This window comes from Anolis sagrei, chromosome 12 (genome assembly GCF_037176765.1).
Source record: "Anolis sagrei isolate rAnoSag1 chromosome 12, rAnoSag1.mat, whole genome shotgun sequence".
NCBI lineage: Eukaryota > Metazoa > Chordata > Lepidosauria > Squamata > Dactyloidae > Anolis > Anolis sagrei.
In genome coordinates, this window is record NC_090032.1 from 6196673 (window position 1) to 6224011 (window position 27339).

General features: G+C 46.9%; 2 protein-coding genes across 3 annotated transcripts in view; both read left to right on the forward strand.

The window, feature by feature from the left end:
• The first annotated feature begins 794 nt into the window (after nucleotides 1-794).
• The window catches only part of LOC137097750 (NADH-ubiquinone oxidoreductase chain 4-like), a 31830-nt gene continuing 5285 nt past the window's right edge, over nucleotides 795-27339 (forward strand). The window contains 5 exon segments of the mRNA XM_067472667.1: nucleotides 795-843; nucleotides 20617-21267; nucleotides 21857-22317; nucleotides 22319-22538; nucleotides 22783-22939. Coding sequence (XP_067328768.1) covers nucleotides 795-843; nucleotides 20617-21267; nucleotides 21857-22317; nucleotides 22319-22538; nucleotides 22783-22939 — 1538 coding nt within the window.
• The window catches only part of ADAMTSL4 (ADAMTS like 4), a 74140-nt gene continuing 65089 nt past the window's right edge, over nucleotides 18289-27339 (forward strand). For both annotated transcript variants that reach the window (XM_067472372.1, XM_067472374.1), the window contains exons 1-2: nucleotides 18289-18584; nucleotides 23011-23110. The gene's annotated coding sequence lies outside the window, so the exon portion shown is untranslated. The remainder of the gene's footprint in view (nucleotides 18585-23010; nucleotides 23111-27339) is intronic.

Genomic DNA, 27339 nt, shown 5'->3' on the forward strand with positions numbered 1-27339 from the left:
TCCAGGCAGGAAGAAACCATCAAAGCCCTCCTAACAAATGGCCATCCAACCTCTGAATCATAGTAGAGAACCTCAAGGGCGATCTAAATCCATTCTTCCAGGCAGGAGAATTCCATCAAAGCCCTCCCAACAGATGGCCACCCAGCCTCTTAAACATAGAAGAGAACCCCAAGGACCATCCAGTCTTAACCCATTCTTCCAGGCAGGAAGACACTACCAAAGCCCTCCCAACAGATGGCTGTCCAGACTATGGATCATAGTAGAGAACCCCAAGTCTAAAACTATTTTTCCAGGCAGGGAGTCACCATCAAAGCACTCCTGACAGATGGCCATACAGCCTCTGATTAACAACAACAATTGCAACAACAAAACAATAATAGAATCCTAGAGTTGGAAGGGACGCTCTAAGGACCAACCCCAGACCAGAAGATAATGATCAAAGCCCTCCCGACAGATGGCCATCCAACCTCTTAAACATAGAAGAGAACCCCAAGAGCCAATCCAGTCTAAACCCATTCTTCCAGGCAATAGTAGTAATAGAATCTCAGTTAACCACCATCCGTTGCTAGATGCCAGATAATTGTAGCTTCTGGTTGCTTGAGAGTTAGCAACCGTTCCTTGAAATGCCGCTTTGTAAAAAGGATCCGCCCTGAGATCAAAGCGGGCCGAGTTGTATTATGATGATGATGTTGATTGAATAGATGTTTTCTTTCATTGCAAAGGGCTTGTTTCCCTGCCTTTGCCAAACAAATCTGTTTTCGACCCAAGGAAGCTTTTAACTCAAGTGGGAAGCGATGGGAACGCCGGAGGATCGGGTTCCAGAGCAACAAGGAGAATGGACGGGTGAGGCCGGCGTCGGAATTATCTCCTATTTGATCAATGCCAGAAATGGAAAACACACAAAGCAAAACACAACAAACCTTAAAACAAAAGAGATATATATATATATACTCCAAACATATTCTTAAAACAGTGGTGATGCTGAATCCGCTCCTGTGTGTAGTCCGAACATTAAGGGGCTTGGAAGGCGCGGAACCTTTTCCCGCTCAACTTTAGTGTCCCCCTTTTAATATATTATGTTGTTGTTGTTCATTCATTCAGTCCTCTCCGACTCTTCGTGACCTCATGGACCAGCCCACACCCGAGCTCCCTGTCGGCCGTCACCACCCCCAGCTCCTTCAAGGTCAGTCCAGTCACTTCAGTATATATAATATAATATATTATAATATATTATTTATAATATAAGGTCGCATTATATGGGTATTCATTTCCTCATAGATATTCCTAATATCTATATCAATACAAATGTAATGTTCGTTTGTGGGATTCACGTAACTCAAAAACCACTGGACAAATGGACACCAAATTTGGACACAATATACATATCAGGCCAATGAGTGACCATCACTCTAAAAACACTGAAAAACACAACAAAAGGGACTAAAAAGCCAAATAACACACAAAAAAACCAACGCACGCACAAAACCACATCTATATGCACGTACAAAACACATACACAGAAATGAGGAAGGAGAGAAGGAGGGAGGGAAGCAAGGAAAGAAAGAAGGGTAGAGAAGGAAAGAAAGGTAGAGAAGGAAGGAGATAGAAGAAGGGAAAGAAGGAGGGAAGGAGAGAAAGAAGGGAAAAAGGGTAGAGAAGGAAGGAGGGAAAGAGGGAAGGAGAGAAGGAGGGTAGGGAAGGAAGGAAGGAGAGAAGGAGGGAGAGAAGGAGGGAAGGAAGGAAAGAAAGGTAGAGAAGGAAGGAGGGAGAGAATAAGGGAAAGAAGGAGGGAAGGAGAGAAAGAAGGAAAGAAAGGTAGAGAAGGAGGGAGAGAAGAAGGGAAAGAAGGTGGGAAGGAGAGAAAGATGGAAAGAAAGGTAGAGAAGGAAGGAGGGAGAGAAGAAGGGGAAGAAGGAGAGAAGGAAGGAAAGAAAGGTAGAGAAGGAAGAAGGGAAAGAAGGAGGGAAGGAGAGAAAGAAGGAAAGAAATTTAGAGAAGGAAGGAGGGAGAGAAGAAGGGAAAGAAGGAGAGAAGGAAGGAAAGAAAGGTAGAGAAGGAAGGAGGGAAGGAGAGAAGGAGGGGGAAAAAGGAGGGAAGGAGATAAAGAAGGAAAGAAAGAAGGGTAGAGAAGGAAGGAGAGAAGGAGGGAGGGAAAGAGGGAAAGAAGAAGGGAATGAGAGAAGGAAAGAAAGAAAGGTAGAGTTGTAGTTCACCTACATCCTGGGAGCACTGTGGACTCAAACAATGATGGATCTGGACCAAACTTGGCACGAATACTCAATATGCCCAAAAATGAACACAGATGGAGTTTGGGGGAAATAGACCTTGGCATTTGGGAGTTGCTGTTGCTGGGATTTATAGTTGACCTACAATCAAAGACCATTCTGAACTCCACCAGTGATGGAATTGAACCAAACGTGGCACACAGGACTCCCATGCCCAATAGAAAACACTAGAAGGGTTTGGGGGGCATTTAGATAACTCAAAAAGAACTGGACAAATTGACACCAAATTTGGACACAATGCACGTATCAGGCCAATGTGTGACCATCACTCATAAAAACACTGAAAAACACTTGAGAAGCGACTTAAAAAGGCAAACCCCACATTCACACGCATATAGACATATACACAGATATATACACACACCTATACACACACAAGGCACATAAACACAGACTGGGCCACAGCAACGCATGGCAGGGGATGGTTAGTTCCTAATAATTCATGAAATCAACACGCGAACGAGACATATTTCTAACACGTACAGAATCCTAACTCATGTAACACTGGGTGTATATGCTAGTATGGATGTGTATGTGTGTGTTTGTGTATATACACATTTTTTGACCTCTAATCCTTGGGCTGAAAGGCACTCTGCACATGTACTCGAAGAAGGCATTGCTAAGTGTGGGGCTGAAAATGGCCAAAGGTCAAGACAAAAAGGACTGTTTTGGATGTCATTCTTTGTTATAGGATGTCCTCCAGGATTTCCTTTGGGAAGCGTGGAAGAGATCAGCCGGGCTCCTGGTCCTGTTGACAAGGCCCTTCGCCATCATGTCATTTGCAACTAGAAGGAAGTGTGGCACAAAGGAGTCTTCTGTGTGTCCAGTGGGGATTCTCTCATTGGGTATCAGCCATTGGTTGAGGTTCTGGGTTTGAGCCTGCCACTTTTGGACTCTCGCTTGCTGAGGTGTTCCAGCAAGTGTCTCTGTAGATCTTAGAAAACTATTTCTAGATTTAAGTCTTTAATGTGCTGGCTGATACCCAAACAGAGGATGAGCTGGAGATGTCTCTGCCTTGGTCCTTTCACTATTGGCTGCTACTTCCCAGCAGATGTCAGGTAGTGCAATACTGGCAAACAGTGTAATTTCTCCAGTGGTGTAGGGCACAGACACCCCGTGATAATACGGCATGTCTCATTAAGAGCCACATCTCTCCAGAACTTTGTAGAGGTGGCACAACAGGGAGATTGGTCTGTAGCTTTTTGGGTCATTACGGTCTTTGCCTGGCATCAAGATGGCAATGACTCTTGCTTTCCTCCAGATTTTGGGGATCTGACAGGATGCAGTGCATCCTCATCATCATCCCTTCTATATCACAATCCCTTCTGGTTGCAGTTAACGTTGTTGTTGTTACTTCTATGTCACAGTCCCTTCTGGTTGTAGCTGGCGTTGTTGTTGTTGTTATTATTATTATTATCCCTTCTATATCGCAATTCCTCCTGGTTGCAGCTAACGTTGTTGTTGTTGTTACTTCTATATCACAATCCCTTCTGGTTGTAACTGACGTTGTTGTTGTTGTTATCCTTTTTATATCACAATCCCTTCTGGTTGTAACTGGCATTGTTGTTGTTGTTGTTGTTGTTATTGTTATTATTATTATTATTATCCCTTCTATATCATAATTCCTCCTGATTGCAGCTAACATTGTTGTTGTTGCTGTTGCTGTTGTTACTTCTATGTCACAATCCCTTCTGGTTGTAGCTGGCATTGTTGTTGTTGTTGTTGTTGTTGTTGTTGTTTCTATTATTATTATTATTATTATTATTATTATTATTATTCTCCCTTCTATATCACAATTCCTCCTGGTTGCAGCTAACATTGTTGTTGTTGTTGTTGTTACTTCTATATCACAATCCCTTCTGGTTGTAACTGACATTTTTGTTGTTGTTGTTATTATTATAATTATTGTCTCTTCTATATCACAATCCCTTCTGGTTGTAACTGACATTGTTGTTGTTGTTGTTGTTATTATTATTATTATTATTACTATTATTATTATCCCTTCTATATCACAGTTCCTCCTGGTTGCAGCTAACGTTGTTGTTGTTACTTCTATATCACAATCCCTTCTGGTTGTAGCTGGCATTGTTGTTGTTGTTGTTGTTGTTATTATTATTATTATTATCCCTTCTATATCACAATTCATCCTGGTTGCAGCTAACATTGTTGTTGTTGTTGCTGTTGTTACTTCTATATCACAATCCCTTCTGGTTGTAACTGACATTGGTGTTGTTGTTGTTGTTGTTATCCCTTCTATATCACAATCCCTTCTGGTTGTAACTGGCATTGTTGTTGTTGTTGTTGTTGTTGTTATTATTATTATTATTATTATTATCCCTTCTATATCACAATTCATCCTGGTTGCAGCTAACGTTGTTGTTGTTGTTGCTGTTGTTACTTCTATATCACAATCCCTTCTGGTTGTAACTGACATTGGTGTTGTTGTTGTTGTTGTTATCCCTTCTATATCACAATCCCTTCTGGTTGTAACTGGCATTGTTGTTGTTGTTGTTGTTGTTGTTATTATTATTATTATTATTATTATTATCCCTTCTATATCACAATTCATCCTGGTTGCAGCTAACATTGTTGTTGTTGTTGCTGTTGTTACTTCTATATCACAATCCCTTCTGGTTGTAACTGACATTGTTGTTGTTGTTGTTGTTATTATTATCCCTTCTATATCAGAGATAAGCATCGCAGGTTGGAATATATATTCTCCTCCCTGTAAAAACAAAGGGTCTCCAGAGCATGTGCAGAGTGAAATCTCCATTCTCGATCGAGTTGGGAGGCGGCGATTGGGCTCTGCAAGTCTTATTTTTAGGCGAGCGCTTCCGGACTTTTTCGCAGAGCGATAAAACCCAGGCGGTTATCTCGGTGGCATTCGGTCACCCACCCACCACAATGTTTTGTGGACTAATATTAGCACTGTTTTGTGTCCTTGTTGGTTTCCTGCTCCCATCCAAAGGAAATATGGGCGGAATGAGTCACAGACCTATCTATATATGTGAACACAGGAGAGTGGGTATAGGGACAAAGGGGAGCGTTCAATTCGGGTTAGGGTTCACCAAGCGGAGCCTGGGAAATGTCACAATAATAATAATAATAATAATAATAATAATAATAATAGTACATCACACAGTCCTAGACACTTGGGAAGCGTCCGACGTGTGATCCAATTCAACACCCAGCAGTGTCTGCTATGGACTCATCTTGTCGTGTTTCAAATAATAATAATAATAATAATAATAATAATAATAATAATAATAATTTTTGTATTGGGATTTATTTATTTATTGTGTCACAAGTGAATTGAGGACGTAGTTATAATGTATTTAAAAATGAAAACAAAGTTGCAAACTTGGCATGATACTAAATGTCCTTTGACCGGAAGCTGGCTACTTGGTGTCGTTGTGAGAAGGTCCTCCGTTGTGCATGTGGCAGGGATCAGGTTGCATTGTAGTGTGCGGTCTGTGGTTTGCACTTTCTGGCCCCATTTCATAAGGTTGGTTCTGCATCTCGTGGTGCCTTCCAAGTCTGGTTGCCCAGGAGGGAGTCTCTCATCCAGTCTCAGCCACTGATTAAGTTTCCAGGTTTTAGCCTGCCACTTTTGGACTCTTGCTTGCTGAGTTGTTCCTGCAAGTATCTCTGTAGTTCTCTGTAGATCTTAGGAAGTATTTCTTGATATCTGAACTGACTGATATCTCAACAAAGGATGGGCCGAAGATGTTCATGCCCTGGTCCTTTCATTATTGTGGCCCCATTTCTTAAGGTTGGTTCTGCATCTCGCGGTGCCTTCCAAGTCTGGTTGCCCAGGAGGGAGTCTCTCATCCAGTCTCAGCCACTGATTAAGTTTCCAGGTTTTAGCCTGCCACTTTTGGACTCTTGCTTGCTGAGTTGTTCCTGCAAGTATCTCTGTAGTTCTCTGTAGATCTTAGGAAGTATTTCTTGATATCTGAACTGACTGATATCTCAACAAAGGATGGGCCGAAGATGTTCATGCCCTGGTCCTTTCATTATTGTGGCCCCATTTCTTAAGGTTGGTTCTGCATCTCGCGGTGCCTTCCAAGTCTGATTGCCCAGGAGGGAGTCTCTCATCCAGTCTCAGCCACTGATTAAGTTTCCAGGTTTTAGCCTGCCACTTTTGGACTCTTGCTTGCTGAGTTGTTCCTGCAAGTATCTCTGTAGTTCTCTGTAGATCTTAGGAAGTATTTCTTGATATCTGAACTGACTGATATCTGGACAAAGGATGGGCCGAAGATGTTCATGCCCTGGTCCTTTCATTATTGTGGCCCCATTTCTTAAGGTTGGTTCTGCATCTCGCGGTGCCTTCCAAGTCTGGTTGCCCAGGAGGGAGTCTCTCATCCAGTCTCAGCCACTGATTAAGTTTCCAGGTTTTAGCCTGCCACTTTTGGACTCTTGCTTGCTGAGTTGTTCCTGCAAGTATCTCTGTAGTTCTCTGTAGATCTTAGGAAGTATTTCTTGATATCTGAACTGACTGATATCTCAACAAAGGATGGGCCGAAGATGTTCATGCCCTGGTCCTTTCATTATTGTGGCCCCATTTCTTAAGGTTGGTTCTGCATCTCGCGGTGCCTTCCAAGTCTGGTTGCCCAGGAGGGAGTCTCTCATCCAGTCTCAGCCACTGATTAAGTTTCCAGGTTTTAGCCTGCCACTTTTGGACTCTTGCTTGCTGAGTTGTTCCTGCAAGTATCTCTGTAGTTCTCTGTAGATCTTAGGAAGTATTTCTTGATATCTGAACTGACTGATATCTCAACAAAGGATGGGCCGAAGATGTTCATGCCCTGGTCCTTTCATTATTGTGGCCCCATTTCTTAAGGTTGGTTCTGCATCTCGTGGTGCCTTCCAAGTCTGATTGCCCAGGAGGGAGTCTCTCATCCAGTCTCAGCCACTGATTACGTTTCCAGGTTTTAGCCTGCCACTTTTGGACTCTCGCTTGCTGAGTTGTTCCTGCAAGTATCTCTGTGGTTCTCTGTAGATCTTAGGAAGTATTTCTTGATATCTGAACTGACTGATATCTGGACAAAGGATGGGCCGAAGATGTTCATGCCCTGGTCCTTTCATTATTGTGGCCCCATTTCTTAAGGTTGGTTCTGCATCTCGCGGTGCCTTCCAAGTCTGGTTGCCCAGGAGGGAGTCTCTCATCCAGTCTCAGCCACTGATTACGTTTCCAGGTTTTAGCCTGCCACTTTTGGACTCTCGCTTGCTGAGTTGTTCCTGCAAGTATCTCTGTGGTTCTCTGTAGATCTTAGGAAGTATTTCTTGATATCTGAACTGACTGATATCTGAACAAAGGATGGGCCGAAGATGTTCATGCCCTGGTCCTTTCATTATTGGCTGCTACTTGCCAATGAATGTCTGGTGGTTCAATACCAACTAAGCAGTGGTGTAGGGCATAGACATCCTGTGATAATGCATCTCATTAAGAGCCACATCCACTGTTTTAATGTGGTGAGATATATTCCACATTGGGCATGCTTATTCAGTAGCAAAGCGTAAAGGAAGATGCCGTAACTGTGTCTATTTGTGATCCCAAGGTTGTGCCATACGATATTATTCCTAGCACCCACTTTTTGCTTGCTAGTCAAGCAGTGCCCCTCCAAGGACCATCCAGTCCAGCCCCCTTTTGCCAAGCAGGGGGACACAATCAAAGCATTCCCAACAGATGGCCATCTGATGAAAAACCTCTCCCAGCCACCTGTTTCCTCAAAGCCTTCAGCCGCAGCGGTTCAAGGGTTTTTCTCCAAGCAGCAATTGGTCAGACCTGATCCACACCGCAGGCAATCTGGGGCTTTTCGTTTCTGGCCTCCGTCGGGAGCAAAAGACACCCACAAGAGGCCACAAACACTGGGTTCGGCTGCCAAAAAAACCCAGCGCCGCTCAACCCAAATATTGAATCAAGGCAGGGAGAGGGATCAGGGAAGTGTCTTCATTGGGACTGTGTTTAGAAAAGGGAAAGATGGTGTTCACGGAATCCTAGTATTGGAAGGGACCCTAAAGGTCATACACAACCAAAGCTCTCCCCACAGATGGCCATCCAGTTTTGGTTTGAGAATCTCTACCAGACTGGTGTATTACTACCAATGTTGTAATGTTGCTAATGTTGAAGTGGAATATTTATTTTCCTCCCATTTGGGGGCTCTACTATGATTCAGAGGCTGGATGGCCATCTGTTGGGAGGGCTTTGATTGTGTCTTGCTTCGTGGCAGACTGGGGTTAGACTGGATGGCCATCGGGGGTCCCTTCCAAGATTAGACTTCTATGATTTAGAGGCTGGATGGTCATCTGTCAGGAGGGCTTTGATTGTGTCTTGCTGCGTGGCAGAATGGAGTTAGACTGGATGGTCCTTGGGGGTCCCTTCCAAGTCTAGGATGCTATGATTCAATGAGATTGGATGGCCATTTCTTGGGAGGGCTTTGATGGTGTCTTACTACATTGTTGGACTGGATGGCCCTTGGGAATGCCCTCCAAGTCTCAGATTCTATGATTTAGAGGCTGGATGGCCATCTGTTGGGAGGGCTTTGATGGTGTCTTGCTGTGTGGCAGAATAGAGTTAGACTGGATGGCGCTTGGGGGTCCCTTCCAAGTATAGGATTCTATAATTCAATGAGACTGGATGACCATTTGTTGGGAGGGCTTTGATGGTGTCTCCTTGCCTGGTAGAGGGTTGGACTGGATGGCACTTGGGGTCTCTCCCAACTCTAGGATTCTATGATTTAGAGGCTGGATGGCCATCTGTCGGGAGGGCTTTGATGGTGTCTTCCTGCATGGTTGGACTGGATGGCCCTTGGGAATGCCTTCCAAGTCTAGGATTCTATGATTTAGAGGCTGGATAGCCATCTGTCAGGAGGGCTTTGATGGTGTCTCCTTGCCTGGTAGAGGGTTGGACTGGATGGCCCTTGAATGTCCCTTCCAAGTCTAGGATTCTATGATTTAGAGGCTGGATGGTCATCTGTTGGGAGGGCTTTGATGGTGTCTTGTTGCATGGTTGGACTGGATGGCCCTTGGGAATGCCTTCCAAGTCTAGGATGCTATGATTCAATGAGACTGGATGACCATTTGTTGGGAGGGCTTTGATGGTGTCTCCTTGCCTGGTGGAGGGTTGGACTAGATGGCTCTTGAATGCCCCTTCCAAGTCTAGGATTCTATGATTCAATGAGACTGGATGGCCATTTGTTGGGAGGGCTTTGATGGTGTCTCCTTGCCTGGGATGGGGTTGGACTGGATGGCCCTTGGTGTCTCTCCCAACTTTAGGATTCTATGATTAGAGGCTGGATGACCATCTGTTGGGAGGGCTTTGATAGTCCCTTGCAGCATGACAGAATGGGGTTAGACTGGATGGCCATTGTGGGTCCCTTCCAAAACTAGGCTTCTATGATTTAGAGGCTGGATGGCCATCTGTCGGGAGGGCTTTGATGGTGCCTTGGTGTGTGGCAGAATGGGGGTTAGACTGGATGGCCCTTGGGGGTCCCTTCCAAGACTGGATGGCCATTTGTTGGGAAGGCTTCGATGGTGTCTCCTTGCCTGGGATAGTGTTGGATTGGATGGCTCTTGGTGTCTCTCCCAACTCTAGGATTCTATGATTTAGAGACTGAATAGTCATCTGTTGGGAGGGTTTTGATGGTGTCTTCCTGCATGGTTGGACTGGATGGCCCTTGGGAATGCCTCCCAAGCCTCAGATTCTATGATTTAGAGACTGGATGGCCATTTGTCGGGAGAGCTTTGATGGTGTCTTCCTGCATGGTGAACGGGGTTGGACTGGATGGCCCTTGGTGTCTCTCCCAACTCTAGGATTCTATTATTTAGAGGCTGGATGGTCATCTGTTGGAAGGGCTTTGATGGTGTCTCATTGCCTGGAATAGGGTTGGACTGGATGGCCCTTGGTGTCTCTCCCAACTCTAGGATTCTATTATTTAGAGGCTGGATGGTCATTTGTTGGAAGGGCTTTGATGGTGTCTTGCTGCATGGCAGAATGGGGTGAGACTGGATGGCCCTTGTGGGTCCCTTCCAAGGCTAGGATTCTATGATGGCCATCTGTTGGGAGGGCTTTGATGGTGTTTTGCTGCGTGGCAGAATGGGGTTAGACTGGATGGCCTTTGGGGTTCCCTTCCAACCGTATGGCTCTACACTTGAGGAATAAGAAGGTCTCTTACACTTTCATTTCCGGCCGATTTGGATCAATTTGGGAGTGTGATGCCCTCGGAGGCATGTTGTGCACACAAAGCGGGGACTGTTGTGGGGCTGCCCCTCGCCCGCAAGGAACAGACGGCGACTGTGCCTCCGAGGTCCCCATTCTCCCTTCCTCCCCAAGCCTGACTCTCATTATCGGACGGGGTTTGGGGACAGAAAGGGGCCTTCACAAGACCGGAGCGAAGCCAGGCCCAAACCAGAGCCGAGTGTTTATGTTTCCGATTTCCGCCGGCTTGATTTTCCCGGAGCTTCGCTCTCTTTCGCTCCTAAGTTCCTGAAATGAAAAAGTAAATTTGTCCTTTTTTTGGGATGTCCAGGCTTTTGGAAAGTTTCCCCCTTTCCAAAAGTCCAGCTTGCATGGACTTTTCCCAAGGACATCTCAAGGAAAAGTGAGAGATCTGATGCACGGTTCGGACTTCCACAATTGCGGCTTCGGCATTCGTGGATTTGGATGATTCCTGGATTCCATCCAAATGTTCTTGACGTTCGAAAGTATGAGATTCCACGTCAACATTGGGAAGGATTTCCTGAAGATAAGAGCTGTTTGGCAATTGGATGTGATGCTTCAATAAGTGACGGAGTCGCCTTCTCTGGAGGTGTATTTAAATACGCTGGATGGCCATCTGTCAGGAGGGCTTTGATTGTGCCTTCCAGCCTGGACTGGATGGTCCTTAGGGGTCCCTTCTGACTCTAGGATTCTATGTCAGGCTGAATGTCCTCTGGGGGGGTCTCTCCCAACTTGAATTGTAGATGGCCATCTGGATGGCCATCTGTCAGGAAAGCTTTGATTGTGCCTTTCAGCCTGTTAGGTTTGGACTGGATGGCCCTTGGGATCTCTTCCAAGTCTGGGGTTCTATGATTTAGAGGCTGGATGGCCATCTGTCAGGAAGTCTTAGATGATGTCCTTTAGGGGTACCTTCCAAGTCTAGGATGGCCATCTGTTGGGAGGGCTTCGATTGTGCCTTCCATCCTGGTAGATGAGGGTTGGACTGGATGGTCCTTGGGGGGTCCTTTCTGACTCTAGGATTCAAGAGTAGGATGGCCATCTGTTGGGAGGGCTTGGATTGTGCCTTTCATCCTGGTAGCAGAGGGTTGGACTGGATGGTCCTTGGGGGGTCCCTTCTGGCTCTATGATTCTATGGCAGGCTGGATAGCCATCTGTTGGGAGGGCTTTGATGGTGCCTCCTTGCCTGGTAGAAGGGGGTTGGACTGGATGTCCGCTGGGAGTCTCTCTCAACTAGAATTCTAAGAGTCAATGAATTCTATGAGTCCCTCTGGGATGATAGAGTGGCCTATATTATTATTATTATTATTATTATTATTATTATTATTATTTTACTGACACAAAAACACAGTATGTCACAGCAATTATTATTATTATTATTATTATTATTATTATTATTATTTTGATGGCCATCTGTCAGGAGAGCTTTGATTGTGCCTTTCAGCCTGTTAGGTTTGGACTGGATGGCCCTTGGGATCTCTTCCAAGTCTAGGATTCTGTGATTTAGAGGCTGGATGGCCATCTGTCAGGAGGGCTTTGATGGCCATCCCTTGGGAGGGCTTTAATGGGGTCGCCCTGCCTGGTGGAGGGTTGGTCTGGATGGTACTTTGGGTCCCTTCCAACTTTAGGATTCTATGACAGGCTGGATGACCATCTGTCAGGAGGGCTTTGATGGTTTCTCCTTGCCTAGTAGAAAGGGGTTGGATTGGATGTCCTCTGGGGGGTCTCTCCCAACTAGAGTCAATTCATCTGGATGGCCATCTGTCAGGAAAGCTTTGATTGTCCCTTTCAGCCTGTTAGGTTTGGACTGGATGGCCCTTGGGATCTTTTCTAAGTCTAGGATTCTATGATTTAGAGACCAGATGGCCATCTGTCAGGAGAGCTTTGATGGTGTCTCCCTGCCTGATAGAAGGTTGGACTGGATGGCACTTTGCTTCCCTTCCAACTCTAGGATTCTGTGACGAGCTAGATGACCACCTGTCGGGAAAGCTTTGATGGTGTCTCCCTGCTTAGTAGAAGATTGGACTGGATGGCATTTTGGGTTTCTTCTAACTCTAGGATTCTATGACAGGCAGGTTGGCCATCTGTAGGGAGGGCTTTTAATTGTGTCTTCCTATCTGGTAGATGGGCCTTGGACTCTCCCAACTCTAGGATTCTATGATTCAGAGGCAGGGTGGCCATCTGTCTGGAGGGCTTTGATGGTGTCGCCTTGCCTGATAGAAGGTTGGACTGGATGGCCCTTGGGGTCTGTTCCAAGTATAGGATGCTATGATTCAATGAGACTGGATGGCCATTTGTTGGGAGGGCTTTGATGGTGTCTCTTTGCCTGGGAGAGGGTTGGATTGGATGGCCCTTGGGGTCTCTCCCAACTCTAGGATTCTGACGCAGAGGCAGGATAGCCATCTGTCAGGAGGGCTTAGATGGTGTCTCCTTGCCTGGGAGAGGGTTGGACTGGATGGCCTTTGGGCTCTCTTCCAAGTATAGGATACTGTGATTCAATGAGACTGGATGGCCATTTGTTGGGAGGGCTTTGATGGTGTCTCCCTGCTTAGTAGAAGATAGGACTGGATGGTATTTTGGGTTTCCAACTCTAGGATTCTATGACAGGCTGGTTGGCCATCTATAGGGAGGGTTTTTGATGGTGTCTTCCTGTCTGGTAGATGGGCGTTGGACTCTCCCAACTCTAGGATTCTATGATTCAGAGGCAGGATGGCCATCTGTCTGGAGGGCTTTGATGGAGTTGCATTGCCTGGTAGAAGGTTGGACTGGGTGGCCCTTAGGGTCTCTTCCAAGTACAGGATTCTATGATTCAATACGATTGGATGACCATTTGTTGGGAGGGCTTTGATGGTGTCTCCTTGCCTGGGAGAGGGTTGGACTGGATGGCTGGACAGCCATCTGTCGGGAGGGCTTTGATGGTGTCTCCTTGCCTGGGAGAAGATTGGACTGGATGGCTGGACGGCCATCTGTCGGGAGGGCTTTGATGGTGTCTCCTTGCCTGGGAGAGGGTTGGACTGGATGGCTGGACGGCCATCTGTCGGGAGGGCTTTGATGGTGTCTCCTTGCCTGGGAGAGGGTTGGACTGGATGGCTGGACGGCCATCTGTCGGGAGGGCTTTGATGGTGTCTCCTTGCCTGGGAGAGGATTGGACTGGATGGCTGGACGGCCATCTGTCGGGAGGGCTTTGATGGTGTCTTCTTGCCTGGGAGAGGGTTGGACTGGATGGCTGGACGGCCATCTGTCGGGAGGGCTTTGATGGTGTCTCCTTGCCTGGGAGAGGGTTGGACTGGATGGCTGGACGCCCATCTGTCGGGAAGGCTTTGATGGTGTCTCCTTGCCTGCGAGAGGATTGGACTGGATGGCTGGACGGCCATCTATCGGGAGGGCTTTGATGGTGTCTCCTTGGCTGGGAGAGGGTTGGACTGGATGGCTGGGCGTCCATCTGTCGGGAGGGCTTTGATGGTGTCTTCTTGCCTGCGAGAGGGTTGGACTGGATGGCTGGACGGCCATCTGTCGAGAGGTCTTTGATGGTGTCTCCTTGCCTGGGAGAGGGTTGGACTGGATGGCTGGACGGCCATCTGTCGGTAGGGCTTTGATGGTGTCTCCTTGCCTGTGAGAGGATTGGACTGGATGGCTGGACGGCCATCTGTCGGGAGGGCTTTGATGGTGTCTCCTTGCCTGTGAGAGGATTGGACTGGATGGCTGGACGGCCATCTATCGGGAGGGCTTTGATGGCGTCTCCTTGCCTGGGAGAGGATTGGACTGGATGGCTGGACGGCCATCTGACGGGAGGGCTTTGATGGCGTCTCCTTGCCTGGGAGAGGATTGGACTGGATGGCTGGACGGCCATCGGTCGGGAGGGCTTTGATGGCGTCTCCTTGCCTGGGAGAGGGTTGGACTGGATGGCTGGACGGCCATCTGTCGGGAGGGCTTTGATGGTGTCTTCTTGCCTGGGAGAGGATTGGACTGGATGGCTGGACGGCCATCTGTCGGGAGGGCTTTGATGGTGTCTTCTTGCCTGGGAGAGGGTTGGACTGGATGGCTGGACGGCCATCTGTCGGGAGGGCTTTGATGGTGTCTCCTTGCCTGGGAGAGGGTTGGACTGGATGGCTGGACGCCCATCTGTCGGGAAGGCTTTGATGGTGTCTCCTTGCCTGCGAGAGGATTGGACTGGATGGCTGGACGGCCATCTATCGGGAGGGCTTTGATGGTGTCTCCTTGGCTGGGAGAGGGTTGGACTGGATGGCTGGGCGTCCATCTGTCGGGAGGGCTTTGATGGTGTCTTCTTGCCTGCGAGAGGGTTGGACTGGATGGCTGGACGGCCATCTGTCGAGAGGTCTTTGATGGTGTCTCCTTGCCTGGGAGAGGGTTGGACTGGATGGCTGGACGGCCATCTGTCGGTAGGGCTTTGATGGTGTCTCCTTGCCTGTGAGAGGATTGGACTGGATGGCTGGACGGCCATCTGTCGGGAGGGCTTTGATGGTGTCTCCTTGCCTGTGAGAGGATTGGACTGGATGGCTGGACGGCCATCTATCGGGAGGGCTTTGATGGCGTCTCCTTGCCTGGGAGAGGATTGGACTGGATGGCTGGACGGCCATCTGACGGGAGGGCTTTGATGGCGTCTCCTTGCCTGGGAGAGGATTGGACTGGATGGCTGGACGGCCATCGGTCGGGAGGGCTTTGATGGCGTCTCCTTGCCTGGGAGAGGGTTGGACTGGATGGCTGGACGGCCATCTGTCGGGAGGGCTTTGATGGTGTCTTCTTGCCTGGGAGAGGATTGGACTGGATGGCTGGACGGCCATCTGTCGGGAGGGCTTTGATGGTGTCTTCTTGCCTGGGAGAGGATTGGACTGGATGGCTGGACGGCCATCTGTCGGGAGGGCTTTGATGGTGTCTCCTTGCCCGATTGAAGGGGGTTGGACTGGATCGCCCTTGGGGGTCCCTTCCAAGTCTAGGATTCTGTGAGAAATAGGTGTGAATCCCACCGGAGTGGAATTAGGGGTGACGGCGACACCCTAAAATTGGGTCTGAAGTGAGGGGTGGGTGTCAAGGGAAGGCTCCGCTTGGCCGAGGAGGGGGACACAATGCGGCCTGTCGGGTTTCATTTGGGACGCCGAGACCATCCGAGTGGAAACCCTTCAGCGCCCAGGGCTGGACCTCTCCTCCTTCGCTTGCCACTCATTAGAGGCTCGGGCCACGGGTTCGAGGGGCACGCATTGCTTCCAGGCCAAGAGAGATGCAGAATTGCGGTGGCCTTTGTGTGTGCATGTGTGTGTGCGTGTTGTAGACATAACAAAGGCCCGTCTGGCCGGGCCCAGTTTGGCAGCACTTCTGGGACTTGTGGATTTTAGGCCCAAAATATCCCCGGGACTTGGGACAGGATGGGGAGTGGGAACTTGCAAAATATGCCACACAATGTCGTGTGTGTTGTGTGTGGGTCATCCTTGCACAAACATCACTCACAATTGCATTGGTCCCTTTATTCCTCCCTCACTTCCTCGCTTTCTTCTCTTGCCATCTCTCTTTTTCTTCTTCCTCTGCTGTCTTTTTTTTGTCTCACTTCTTTCTTTTCTCTGTCTCCTTCTTTCCTTTCTTTTCTCTTTCCTTCCTCTGTTTTCTTTCCTTTTTGTCTTCCTTCCTTCTCTTCCTTTGCTCTTTCTCCTCCCTTCCTTATCTTTTCTCCTTCCTCAGCTTTCTCTTTTTGTTTTGCTTCTTGTTGTTCTTTATTCTTTCTTTCGTTTTCACTTTTCTCTTTCTCTTTCCTTCCTTCCTTCCTTCTCTCGCAATGTTGTCATATTTCCTGTCTTCCTTCCTGCCTACCTTCCTTCTTGTCTTTCTTTCTTCCTGTCTTCCTTCCTTCCTCCCTGCATTCCTTCCTTCCTGCCTGTCTTCCTTTCCACCCTTCCTTCCTTTCCACCCTTCCTTCCTTTCCACCCTTCCTTCCTTCACTCCTTTCCTCTCTCTTTCTCCTTCCGTCCTGTCTTCCTTCCCGCCTTCCTGTCTGCCTTCCTTACTTTCCACCCTTTCATCCTTCCTTCCCTCTTTCCTCCCTCCTTCTCTCTCTCTTTTTCTTCCTTCCTTCCTTTCCACTCTTCCTTCCTTCCCTCTTTCCTCCCCCCCTCCTTCTCTCTCTCTCTTTCTCCTTCCTTCCTGTCTTCCTTCCCACCTTCCTTCCTGCCTGCCTTCCTTTCCACCCTTTCATCCTTCCTTCCCTCTTTCCTCCCCCTTCTCTCTCTCTCTCTCTTTCTCCTTCCTTCTTGTCTTCCTTCCCACCTTCCTTCCTTCCTGCCTTCCTTCCTTTCCACCCTTTCATCCTTCCTTCCCTCTTTCCTCTCTTCTTCTCTCTCTTCCTTCCTTCCTTCCCTTTCATCCTTCCTTCATTCCCTCTTTCCTCCTTCTCTCTCTCTTTCTCCTTCCTGTCTTCCTTCCTGTCCACCTTCCTTCCTTTCCACCCTTTCATCCTTCCTTCCCTCTTTCCTCCTTCTTTATCTTTCTTCCTTCCTTCCCTCTTTCCTCCCCCTTCTCTCTCTCTCTTTTCTTCCTTCCTTCCTTCCTTCCTGTCTTCCTTCCCACCTTCCTTCCTTCCTTTCCACCCTTTCATCCTTCCTTCCTATCTTCCTTCTTTCCTTTCCACCCTTCCTTCCTTCCCTTTCATCCTTCCTTCCATTCCCTTTCCTCCCTCCTTCTCTCTCTCTTTCTCCTTCCTGTCTTCCTTCCCGCCTTCCTTCCTGTCCACCTTCCTTCCTTTCCACCCTTCCTTCCTTCCTTTCCACCCTTCCTTCCTTCCCTCTTTCCTCCCCCTTCTCTCTCTCTCTTTTCTTCCTTCCTTCCTTCCTTCCTGTCTTCCTTCCCACCTTCCTTCCTTCCTTTCCACCCTTTCATCCTTCCTTCCTATCTTCCTTCTTTCCTTTCCACCCTTCCTTCCTTCCCTTTCATCCTTCCTTCCATTCCCTTTCCTCCCTCCTTCTCTCTCTCTTTCTCCTTCCTGTCTTCCTTCCCGCCTTCCTTCCTGTCCACCTTCCTTCCTTTCCACCCTTCCTTCCTTCCTTTCCACCCTTCCTTCCTTCCCTCTTTCCTCCCTCCTTCTTTTCCTTCCTTCCTTCCTTTCCACCCTTCCTTCCTTCCCTTTCATCCTTCCCTCTTTCCTTCTCTCTTTCTCTTTCTTCTTCCCTCCTTCCTTCCTGTCTGCCTTCCTTCGTTTCTACCCTTTCATCCTTCCTTCCCTCTTTGCTTCCTCCTTCCTTCTCTCTTTCTCTATCTTTCTCCTTCCTTCTTTCCTTCCTGAGTTTATTTGGGACTAGGGGAGCCCCAAAGAGGAGTGTATGGGTTTGCAAGGGAGACCTCTTGGGGGAGACTTGTGTCCCCCCTTTCTTTGCCCCCCCCCACTGGGTGATCCCCCCCCCCCCCGTATCCTCCTCCTCCTCCTTCTTCTCCTCCTTCTTGGCCCATCTGGGAAGAGGAATGCACCGTCGGTTGCCTCCCCAGCCCTGCCTTCAGGGCGAAGGGGGCGAGGGAAGAGGGCAAGCTCTTGCAAGCCTCGCTGGCCAGAGGAAAAAAATAAAGCGGGGGGGGGGGATGTTGGGAGGGAAAGGGGAGGGGCTTCAAGGGGGCGTGGATGCTGGGAAGGGGGGTGCTCAGATGGGGAGGATCGATAGATCAGAAAGCAGGGCAGGCGCCAAGCAAGCAGGGTGAGCAGGCAAAGAGGGAGAGAGAGGGAGAAGTAACTAGAGAAGAAAAGGGGAAGATTTGGGGGGAGGAAGGAGGGGGGAGACTTTGGGGAGGGGGGGATCTCTTTTTCCTATTATTTTTTGCAAGCCCGACCAAGTACGCAAAACTTCAGAGAGGAGGAGAACTCCTTTCTCCTTTAGGAAGGCTTCCTCTCTTCCTTTGTGTGTGTGTGTGGGGGGGTCTCCCACGTGGACCCCCAGATCCTGACCCCAAGCAAGCCTCCCCCCAAAAGAGGGAAAAGGGGAAGGAGGAGGAGGAGAAGCATTTTGGAAGCTTCGGAGTCCGGCGGGAAGAGAGGAAGAAAGGAAGAAGAAGGAGGAGAAGAGAGAGGAGCCCCCCAAAAGGAGGGGTGCCAGGTGAGGAGGGAGGGAGGGAGGGGCGGCCGGGCTTGTCACCCCTCTTCTTTGGGGCACTCTTCTCCCCACATTTGCCTCTCTCAACCTCCCTGCTCTGTCCATTGGCCAGGATCTGTATGTTTTGCCAGTCTAGGGAACCTACCTATCCACCCATCTATCTACCTACCTGTCTGTCTATCTATCTATCTATCTACCTACCTTTCTACTTACCTACCTACTCATCTACCTACCTACTTACCTATTTGTCTACCTACCTACCTCTCATTCTACCTACCTACCACTAAACCTATCTATTCATCAGCCTACCAACCTACCTTTCTACCTATACCTATTTATTCACCTACCTATTTATTCACCTACCTATTTATTCACCTGCCTATTTATTCACCTACCTACCTATTCATCTACCTACCTACCTATTTATTCACCTACCTACCTATTCATCTAACTACCTACCTATTTATTCACCTACCTACCTATTCATCTACCTACCTACCTATTTATTCACCTACCTACCTATTCATCTAACTACCTACCTATTTATTCACCTACCTACCTATTCATCTACCTACCTACCTACCTATTTATTCATCTACTTACCTACCTACCTACCTACCTTTTTACCTATCTACTTACCCATTTGTCTACCTACCTACCTACCTATCATTTTACCTACCTACTCATCTACTTATCTACCTACCTTTCTACCTGTCTATTCATCTACCTACCTACCTATTTATTCATCTACTTACCTACCTACCTACCTACCTACCTACCTACCTTTTTACCTATCTACTTACCCATTTGTCTACCTACCTACCTATCATTTTACCTACCTACTCATCTACTTATCTACCTACCTTTCTACCTGTCTATTCATCTACCTACCTTTTTACCTACCTACTTACTTATTTGTCCACCTACCTACCTATCATTTTACCTACATACTCATCTACATATCTACCATCTCATTCTACTTACCTACCTACCTGCCACTCCACCTATCTATTCATCTGCCTACCTACCTTTCTACCTATACCTATTTATTCACCTACCTACCTATTCGCCCACCTACCCTCCTATTTATTCATCTACCTACCTACCTTTTTACCTACCTACTTACCTATTTGACTACCTACCTACCTATCATTTCACTTACCTACTCATCTACCTATCTACCTACCTTTCTACCTATTCATCTACCTACCTACCTTTTATTTACCTACCTATTTGTCTACCTACCTATCATTTTACCTACCTACTCAGCTACCTATCAACCTACCTTTCTACCTATCTATTCATCTGCCTGTCTACCTACCTTTCTACCTATGTAGTTATTTATTCATCTACCTCCCTACCTATTCACCTACCTACCTACCCATATACCTATTTATTCATCTATCTGCCTATCTTCCTACCTCCCTTTCTACCTACCTATCAATCTTTCCACCAACCTATCCCATACCCAACTTTCGACCTACCTACCTACTCATCTTTCTATCTATCTATCCAACTTTTTACATACCTACCTACTCATTTACTTGCCTACCTACCTACTTGTCCGTCCATCCGTCTGTCGGTCTGTCCATCCATCCATCTTTCTACCTAACTACCTACTCATCTGTCTGTCTGTCTGTCTACTTATCTACATACCTATCAAATCTATCTACCTATCTCCCTACCCAACCTTCTACCCACCTACCTACTCATCTTTCTATCTGCCCATCTATCCAACTTTATACCTACCTGCCTGCCTACTCATCTATTTACCTACCTACCTACCCACCTTTCTGTCTACCTACCAACCCACATATCTGTCTATCCATCCAACGTCATAGCTAACTACCTACTCATCTATCTATCCATCCATCTAATCTACCTATCTGTTTTTATCTACCTACCCAACTTTTTACCTAATTACCTACTTATCTATCTATTCTACCTACCTACCCATCTACTTTTCTACCTACCTACATACCTACGCAACTTTCTGCCTTCCCTATCTATCTATCTATCTATCTCTGTCTATCAGTCTATCTACCCAACTTTCTGCCGACATACCTTTCTACCTACTCTATCTATCTCTCTATCTGCCCAACTTTCTACCTAATTATCTATCTATTGATCTGTCTATTGATCTATCTATTGATCTGTCTATCTATCTATCTATCTATCTATCTATCTATCTATCTATCCATCTATCCCTCTATCCCTCTATCTATCCCTCTATCTATCTATCTATCTATCTTACTGTCTGTCTATCTATCTATCTATCTATCTATCTATCTATCTATCTATCTATCTTATCTATCTATCTATCTTATCTTATCTATCTATCTATCTATCTATCTATCCCTCTATCCCTCTATCTATCTATCTATCTATCTATCTATCTATCTATCTAACTATCTATCTATCTATCTATCCCTCTATCTATCCCTCTATCTATCCCTCTATCTATCTATCTATCTATCTATCTATCTATCTATCTATCCCTCTATCTATCTATCTATCTATCTATCTATCTATCTATCTATCCCTCTATCCCTCTATCTATCTATCTATCTATCTATCTATCTATCTATCTATCTATCCCTCTATCTATCCCTCTATCTATCTATCTATCTATCTATCTATCTATCTATCTATCTATCTATCTATCCCTCTATCTATCATCTCTATTTTCCATTTCTCCATCTCTCTAGATAACTATCATCCATCTTCCCTACCTGCCTATGTGATCTGTGTATCTTTTCAGTATCAAATTGATCTCCCTTCCTTTTGCTAAGGTTTCTTTATCCAACCATTCGTTCTCTTGTCTTTTCCTCCATTCACTCTGTGTCTGTTTCCCGTCTATCTATCTATCCACCCGTTCACCTTCCTTCCTTCTGTTTATCTCTCAGTCTCTTCATTCACTTGTTCTTCTTTCTTTCTGGAACATTTGATAATGCTTGTCCCATGTCTATCTCTATCTCCACCTTCCTCCTTTCTGTGTACCCTTTCCTTTCATCCATCCACTTGTCCTTTTCTCTCTCTCCATCTATATATTCTATCCTCCCTCCCGCCCTCCCTCCCTTGTCTATATATCAATCTTCCTAATGATCTTCTTGCCCAACTTAGCTATCTTTACCTATCTCTCCTATCATCCTTCTATCTATCTATCTATCTATCTATCTATCTATCTATCTATCATCTCTGCGTCTCTCTATCTATCTATTCACTATCTCTGCCTACTGGCTTTACATATTATCTCTCTGTCTGTCATTTCAGCATCCATCCATCTATCTATCTATCTATCTATTTATCATTTTATCTATCTATCTTTCCATCTGTCTGTCTGTCTGTCTATCTATCTATCTATCTATCTATCTATCTATCTATCTATGTTTCTAGCTAGCTAGCTAGTTTTCTTTCTTTCTTTCTATGTTTCTATCTATCCATCTATCTATCTTTCTATGTTTCTATCTATCTATCTATCTATCTATCTATCTATCTAGTTTTCTTTCTTGTTTTCTTTCTTTCTTTCTATGTTTCTGTCTATCCATCCATATATCTATCTTTCTATGTTTCTATCTATCCATCCATCTTTCTATGTTTCTATCTGTCTGTCTGTCTATCTATCTATCTATCTATCTAGCTAGCTAGCTAGCTAGTTTTCTTTCTTTCTTTCTTTCTTTCTTTCTATGTTTCTATCTATCCATCCATCTATCTATCTATCTATCTTTCTATGCTTCTATCTAGCTTTCTTTCTTTCTTTCTATGTTTCAATCTATCCATCCATCCATCTATCTTTCTATGTATCTATCTATGTTTCTATCTATCTAGCTAGTTTTCTTTCTTTCTTTCTTTCTTTCTTTCTTTCTTTCTTTCTATCCATCCATCCATCCATCCATCCATCCATCTCTATCTATCTATCTATCTATCTATCTATCTATCTATCTATCTATCTATCTATGTGTCTGTCTGTCTGTCTGTCTATCTATCTATCTTTCTATGTTTCTATGTTTCTATCTATCTAGCTTTCTTTCTTTCTTTCTTTCTATGTTTCTATCTGTCCATCCATCTATCTATCTTTCTATGTATCTATCTAGCTAGCTAGCTAGTTTTCTTTCTTTCTTTCTTTCTTTCTTTCTTTCTTTCTATGTTTCTGTCTATCCATCCATCTATCTTTCTATGTTTCTTTCTTTCTTTCTTTGTGTCTATGTTACTATCTATCTATCTATCTTTCTATGTTTCTATCTATCTATCTTTCTATCCATCCATCCGTCCGTCTTTCTGTCTGTCTGTCTGTCTATCTATCTACCTATCTTTCTTTCTTTCTTTCTGTCTATCTTTCTATTTATTTATCTATTTATGTTTCTATCTATCTACCTACCTATCTTCCTATCCCTTACCTCTTTATCTATTTGTCCTTTTTTCCCTATAGATTCCTGCCCATCTATATATATGTGTAGGAAACCAGAATTTTCCAGCCTTTTGGAGGTCAAAGACACTGGCCAACTTTTCCCAAACTCCAAGCTCTTGAGGTAAGTTCGCTGGCGTTGCTTCGAGTGGGGCAGCCAACCTTCAAAATCCCAATTCACATTGTGTTCGGTGTTATTAAAGTGTCATCAAAGTTGCATTTTGAATTAGAATGGCAGACGTCTGACTTGTGACTCTCTCTGGAATTGTATATAGTTTTCCAAGGTCAAACTTTAGCCAAACTAAAATTTCCAAAAATTTAATTGCACTGAGCCCTGGAAGTTAAATCATACAGCATTGATGTTGCACTGTGGAGAAAGAGAAAGACCTTATCAAACGACAACTCCCATTATTCCACAGCACCGAGCCATGGGAATGAAACATTAGGAAGACCTTCCTGGTGGTAAGAACGGTTCATCGTTGGGAATCCTTCTCTGGAGGTTTTTAAGCGGAGACAGGATGGCTCTCTGTTAGGAGGGCTTGGATTGTGCTTTCCCTGCATCACAGAATGGGGTTGGACTGGATGGCCTTTGGGGACTCCTTCCAACTGTAAGATTCTATTGTTATCATTATCATCGGCATCATTTCCATCTCTGAAGGTCTTTAAACAGAGGCTGGAAGGCCATCTGTCGGGAGGGCTTGGATTGTGATTCAGAATGTGGTTGGACTGGACGGCCTTTGAGGGTCCCTTCCAAAGTCAGGCTGAATGACCATTTGTCGGGAGGGCTTGGATTCTGCATCCAGAATGGAGTTGGACTGGATTGCCTTTGGGGATCCCTTCCAAAGTAAGGCTGGATGGCCATCTGTCGGGTGGGCTTGGATTGTGCATTCAGAATGGGGTTGGACTGGATAGCCATTGGGGGTCCCTTCCAAAGTAAGGCTGGATGGCCATCTGTCGGGCAGGCTTGGATTGTGTATTCAGAATGGGGTTGGACTGGATGGCCTTTGGGGGTCCCTTCCAAAGTCAGGCTGGATGACCATCTGTTGGGAGCGCTTGGATTGTGATTCAGAATGGGGTTGGACTGGATGGCCTTTGGGAGTCCCTTCCAAAGTCAAGCTGGATGACCATCTGTCGGGAGGGCTTGGATTGTGATTCAGAATGGGGTTGGACTGGATGGCCTTTGGGAGTCACTTCCAAAGTCAGGCTGGATGGCTATCTGTCAGGAGGGCTTGGATTGTACATTCAGAATGGGGTTGGACTGGATGGCCTTTGTGGGCGCCTTCCAACTATAGCATTCTATTGTTATTGTTGTCATCGTCAACGTTTCCATCTCTGAAGGTCTTTAAAGAGAGGCTCAATGGCCAGCGCCGCACACACACATGTTGGGATGGCTTGGATTGTGTATTCAGAAGTGGTTGAACTGGACGGCCTTTGGGAGTCCCTTCCAAGGTCAGCTTTGATAGCCATCTGTCGGGAGGGCTTGGATTGTGATTCAGAATGGGGTTGGACTGGATAGCCTTTGGGGGTCCCTTCAAACTATAGCATTCTATTATTATCGTCAGCGTTTCCATCTCTGAAGGTCTTTAAACAGAGGCTCAATGGCCATCTGTCGGGAGGGCTTGGATTGTGCATTCAGAATGGGGTTGGACTGGATGGCCTTTGGGGGTCCCTTCCAAAGTCAGGCTGGATGGCCATCTGTCGGGAGGGCTTGGATTGTGCATTCAGAATGGGGTTGGACTGGATGGCCTTTGGGGGTCCCTTCCAAAGTCAGGCTGGATGGCCATCTGTCGGGAGGGTTTGCATTGTGCATTCAGAATGGGGTTGGGCTGGATGGCCTTTGGAGGCCCCTTCCAAAGATTCATCTGTTCAAAGCTATTATGTAATGACTTGCCCAACAGTTTGTTGAATTGGAAGGTGGAGGGACCAAATTGTTTGGGTGCATTCCTCGTGCCTTTGTGGATTAATTAATACTAATACTAATAATACTAATACTAATCTGGGTCCAATCCAGTCCTTGGCTTTGGTGGCCCACTAAGCCCGTGCCTAATCCCTCCTGATTGTAAACCGGCGCGACATTCTTTTCTTTCCCCCTCCTTCGCCTCTTTTTGTTTTCTCTGCGTTGGGAATAATTCTGACTTTGAGACCACCCACGACACAGACTGTGGATAGAGAGAGAGAGAGACCTATCAGCACGGGCAGAGCAACCTACACGGTGGAATTAATGCAGTTTGACACCACTTTGGCTCCCTTAAAAGGTGGAGTACTTTCCAAACTCCATCTTTTAATAGCCGCTTATTAAAGCAAGGATCCTGTTGCTATTGTCTGCCTCTTCCACTAAGTAACTTGAGCTGGGAGTTATGGGATTCTCCAAGCGCTTTGGGGCGGCTCGCTTTGAGGCCGGAGGAAACGGTGCGGAAGAATGTGGCGTGCCATGGCGTCTTATATAAGCGCTGCCCTTTCGGGATTTTGTAAAATACTGCTCTGGATATTCCATTTCCAACACTGGGCAAAGCAAAAGGCGGCCGAAAGGCACAATCCAGGCTTGCCGAAATGGCAAGGTGACCCCCCTGGGGGTCGCAACCCCCAGGTTGAGAACCGCTGTTCTAGTAAACTTAGTAGACACTTTTAGGTGGTAGCCCCGACCCCTCCAAAACGGCAAGGTTACCCCCCTGGTGGTCGCGATCCCCAGGTTGAGAACCGCTGTTCTAGTAAACTTAGTAGACACTTTTAGGTGGTAGCCCTGACCCCTCCAAAACGGCAAGGTTACCCCCCTGGTGGTCGCAACCCCCAGGTTGAGCACCGCTGATCTAGAAAACGTAGTAGACACTTTTAGGTGGTAGCCCCGACCCCTCTGAAATGGCAAGGCTACCCCCCTGGTGGTCGCAACCCCCAGGTTGAGAACCGCTGTTCTAGTAAACTTAGTAGACACTTTTAGGTGGTAGCCCCGACCCCTCCGAAATTGCAAGGCTACCCCCCTGGTGGTCGCGACCCCCAGGTTGAGAACCGCTGTTCTAGAAAACTTAGTAGGCACTTTTAGGTGGTAGCCCTGACCCCTCCGAAATGGCAAGGCTACCCACCTGGAGGTCGCGACCCCCAGGTTGAGAACCGCTGTTCTAGAAAACTTAGTAGGCACTTTTAGGTGGTAGCCCTGACCCCTCCGAAATGGCAAGGCTACCCCCCTGGTGGTTGCGACCCCCAGGTTGAGAACCGCTGTTCTAGAAAACTTAGTAGACACTTTTGGGTGGTAGCCCCGACCCCTCCGAAATGGCAAGGCTACCCCCCTGGTGGTCGTGACCCCCAGGTTGAGAACCGCTGTTCTTGAAAACTTAGTAGACACTTTTAGACGGTAGCCCCGACCTCTCCGAAATGGCAAGGCTACCCCCCTGGTGGTCGTGACCCCCAGGTTGAGAACCGCTGTTCTTGAAAACTTAGTAGACACTTTTAGACGGTAGCCCCGACCCCTCCGAAATGGCAAGGTTACCCCACTCGTGGTTGCGACCCCCAGGTTGAGAACCGCTGTTCTAGAAAACTTAGTAGACACTTTTAGGTGGTAGCCCCGACCCCTCCGAAATGGCAAGGCTACCCCCCTGGTGGTCGTGACCCCCAGGTTGAGAACCGCTGTTCTTGAAAACTTAGTAGACACTTTTAGACGGTAGCCCCGACCCCTCCGAAATGGCAAGGTTACCCCACTCGTGGTTGCGACCCCCAGGTTGAGAACCGCTGTTCTAGAAAACTTAGTAGACACTTTTAGGTGGTAGCCCCGACCCCTCCGAAATGGCAAGGTTACCCCCCTCGTGGTTGCGACCCCCAGGTTGAGAACCGCTGTTCTAGAAAACTTAGTAGGCACTTTTAGGTGGTAGCCCCGACCCCTCCGAAATGGCAAGGCTACCCCCCTGGTGGTTGCGACCCCCAGGTTGAGAACCGCTGTTCTTGAAAACTTAGTAGACACTTTTGGGTGGTAGCCCCGACCCCTCCGAAATGGCAAAGCTACCCCCCTGGTGGTCGTGACCCCCAGGTTGAGAACCGCTGTTCTTGAAAACTTAGTAGACACTTTTAGACGGTAGCCCCGACCCCTCCGAAATGGCAAGGCTACCCCCCTGGTGGTCGTGACCCCCAGGTTGAGAACCGCTGTTCTTGAAAACTTAGTAGACACTTTTAGACGGTAGCCCCGACCCCTCCGAAATGGCAAGGTTACCCCACTCGTGGTCGTGACCCCCAGGTTGAGAACCGCTGTTCTAGAAAACTTAGTAGACACTTTTAGGTGGTAGCCCCGACCCCTCCGAAATGGCAAGGTTACCCCCCTCGTGGTTGCGACCCCCAGGTTGAGAACCGCTGTTCTAGAAAACTTAGTAG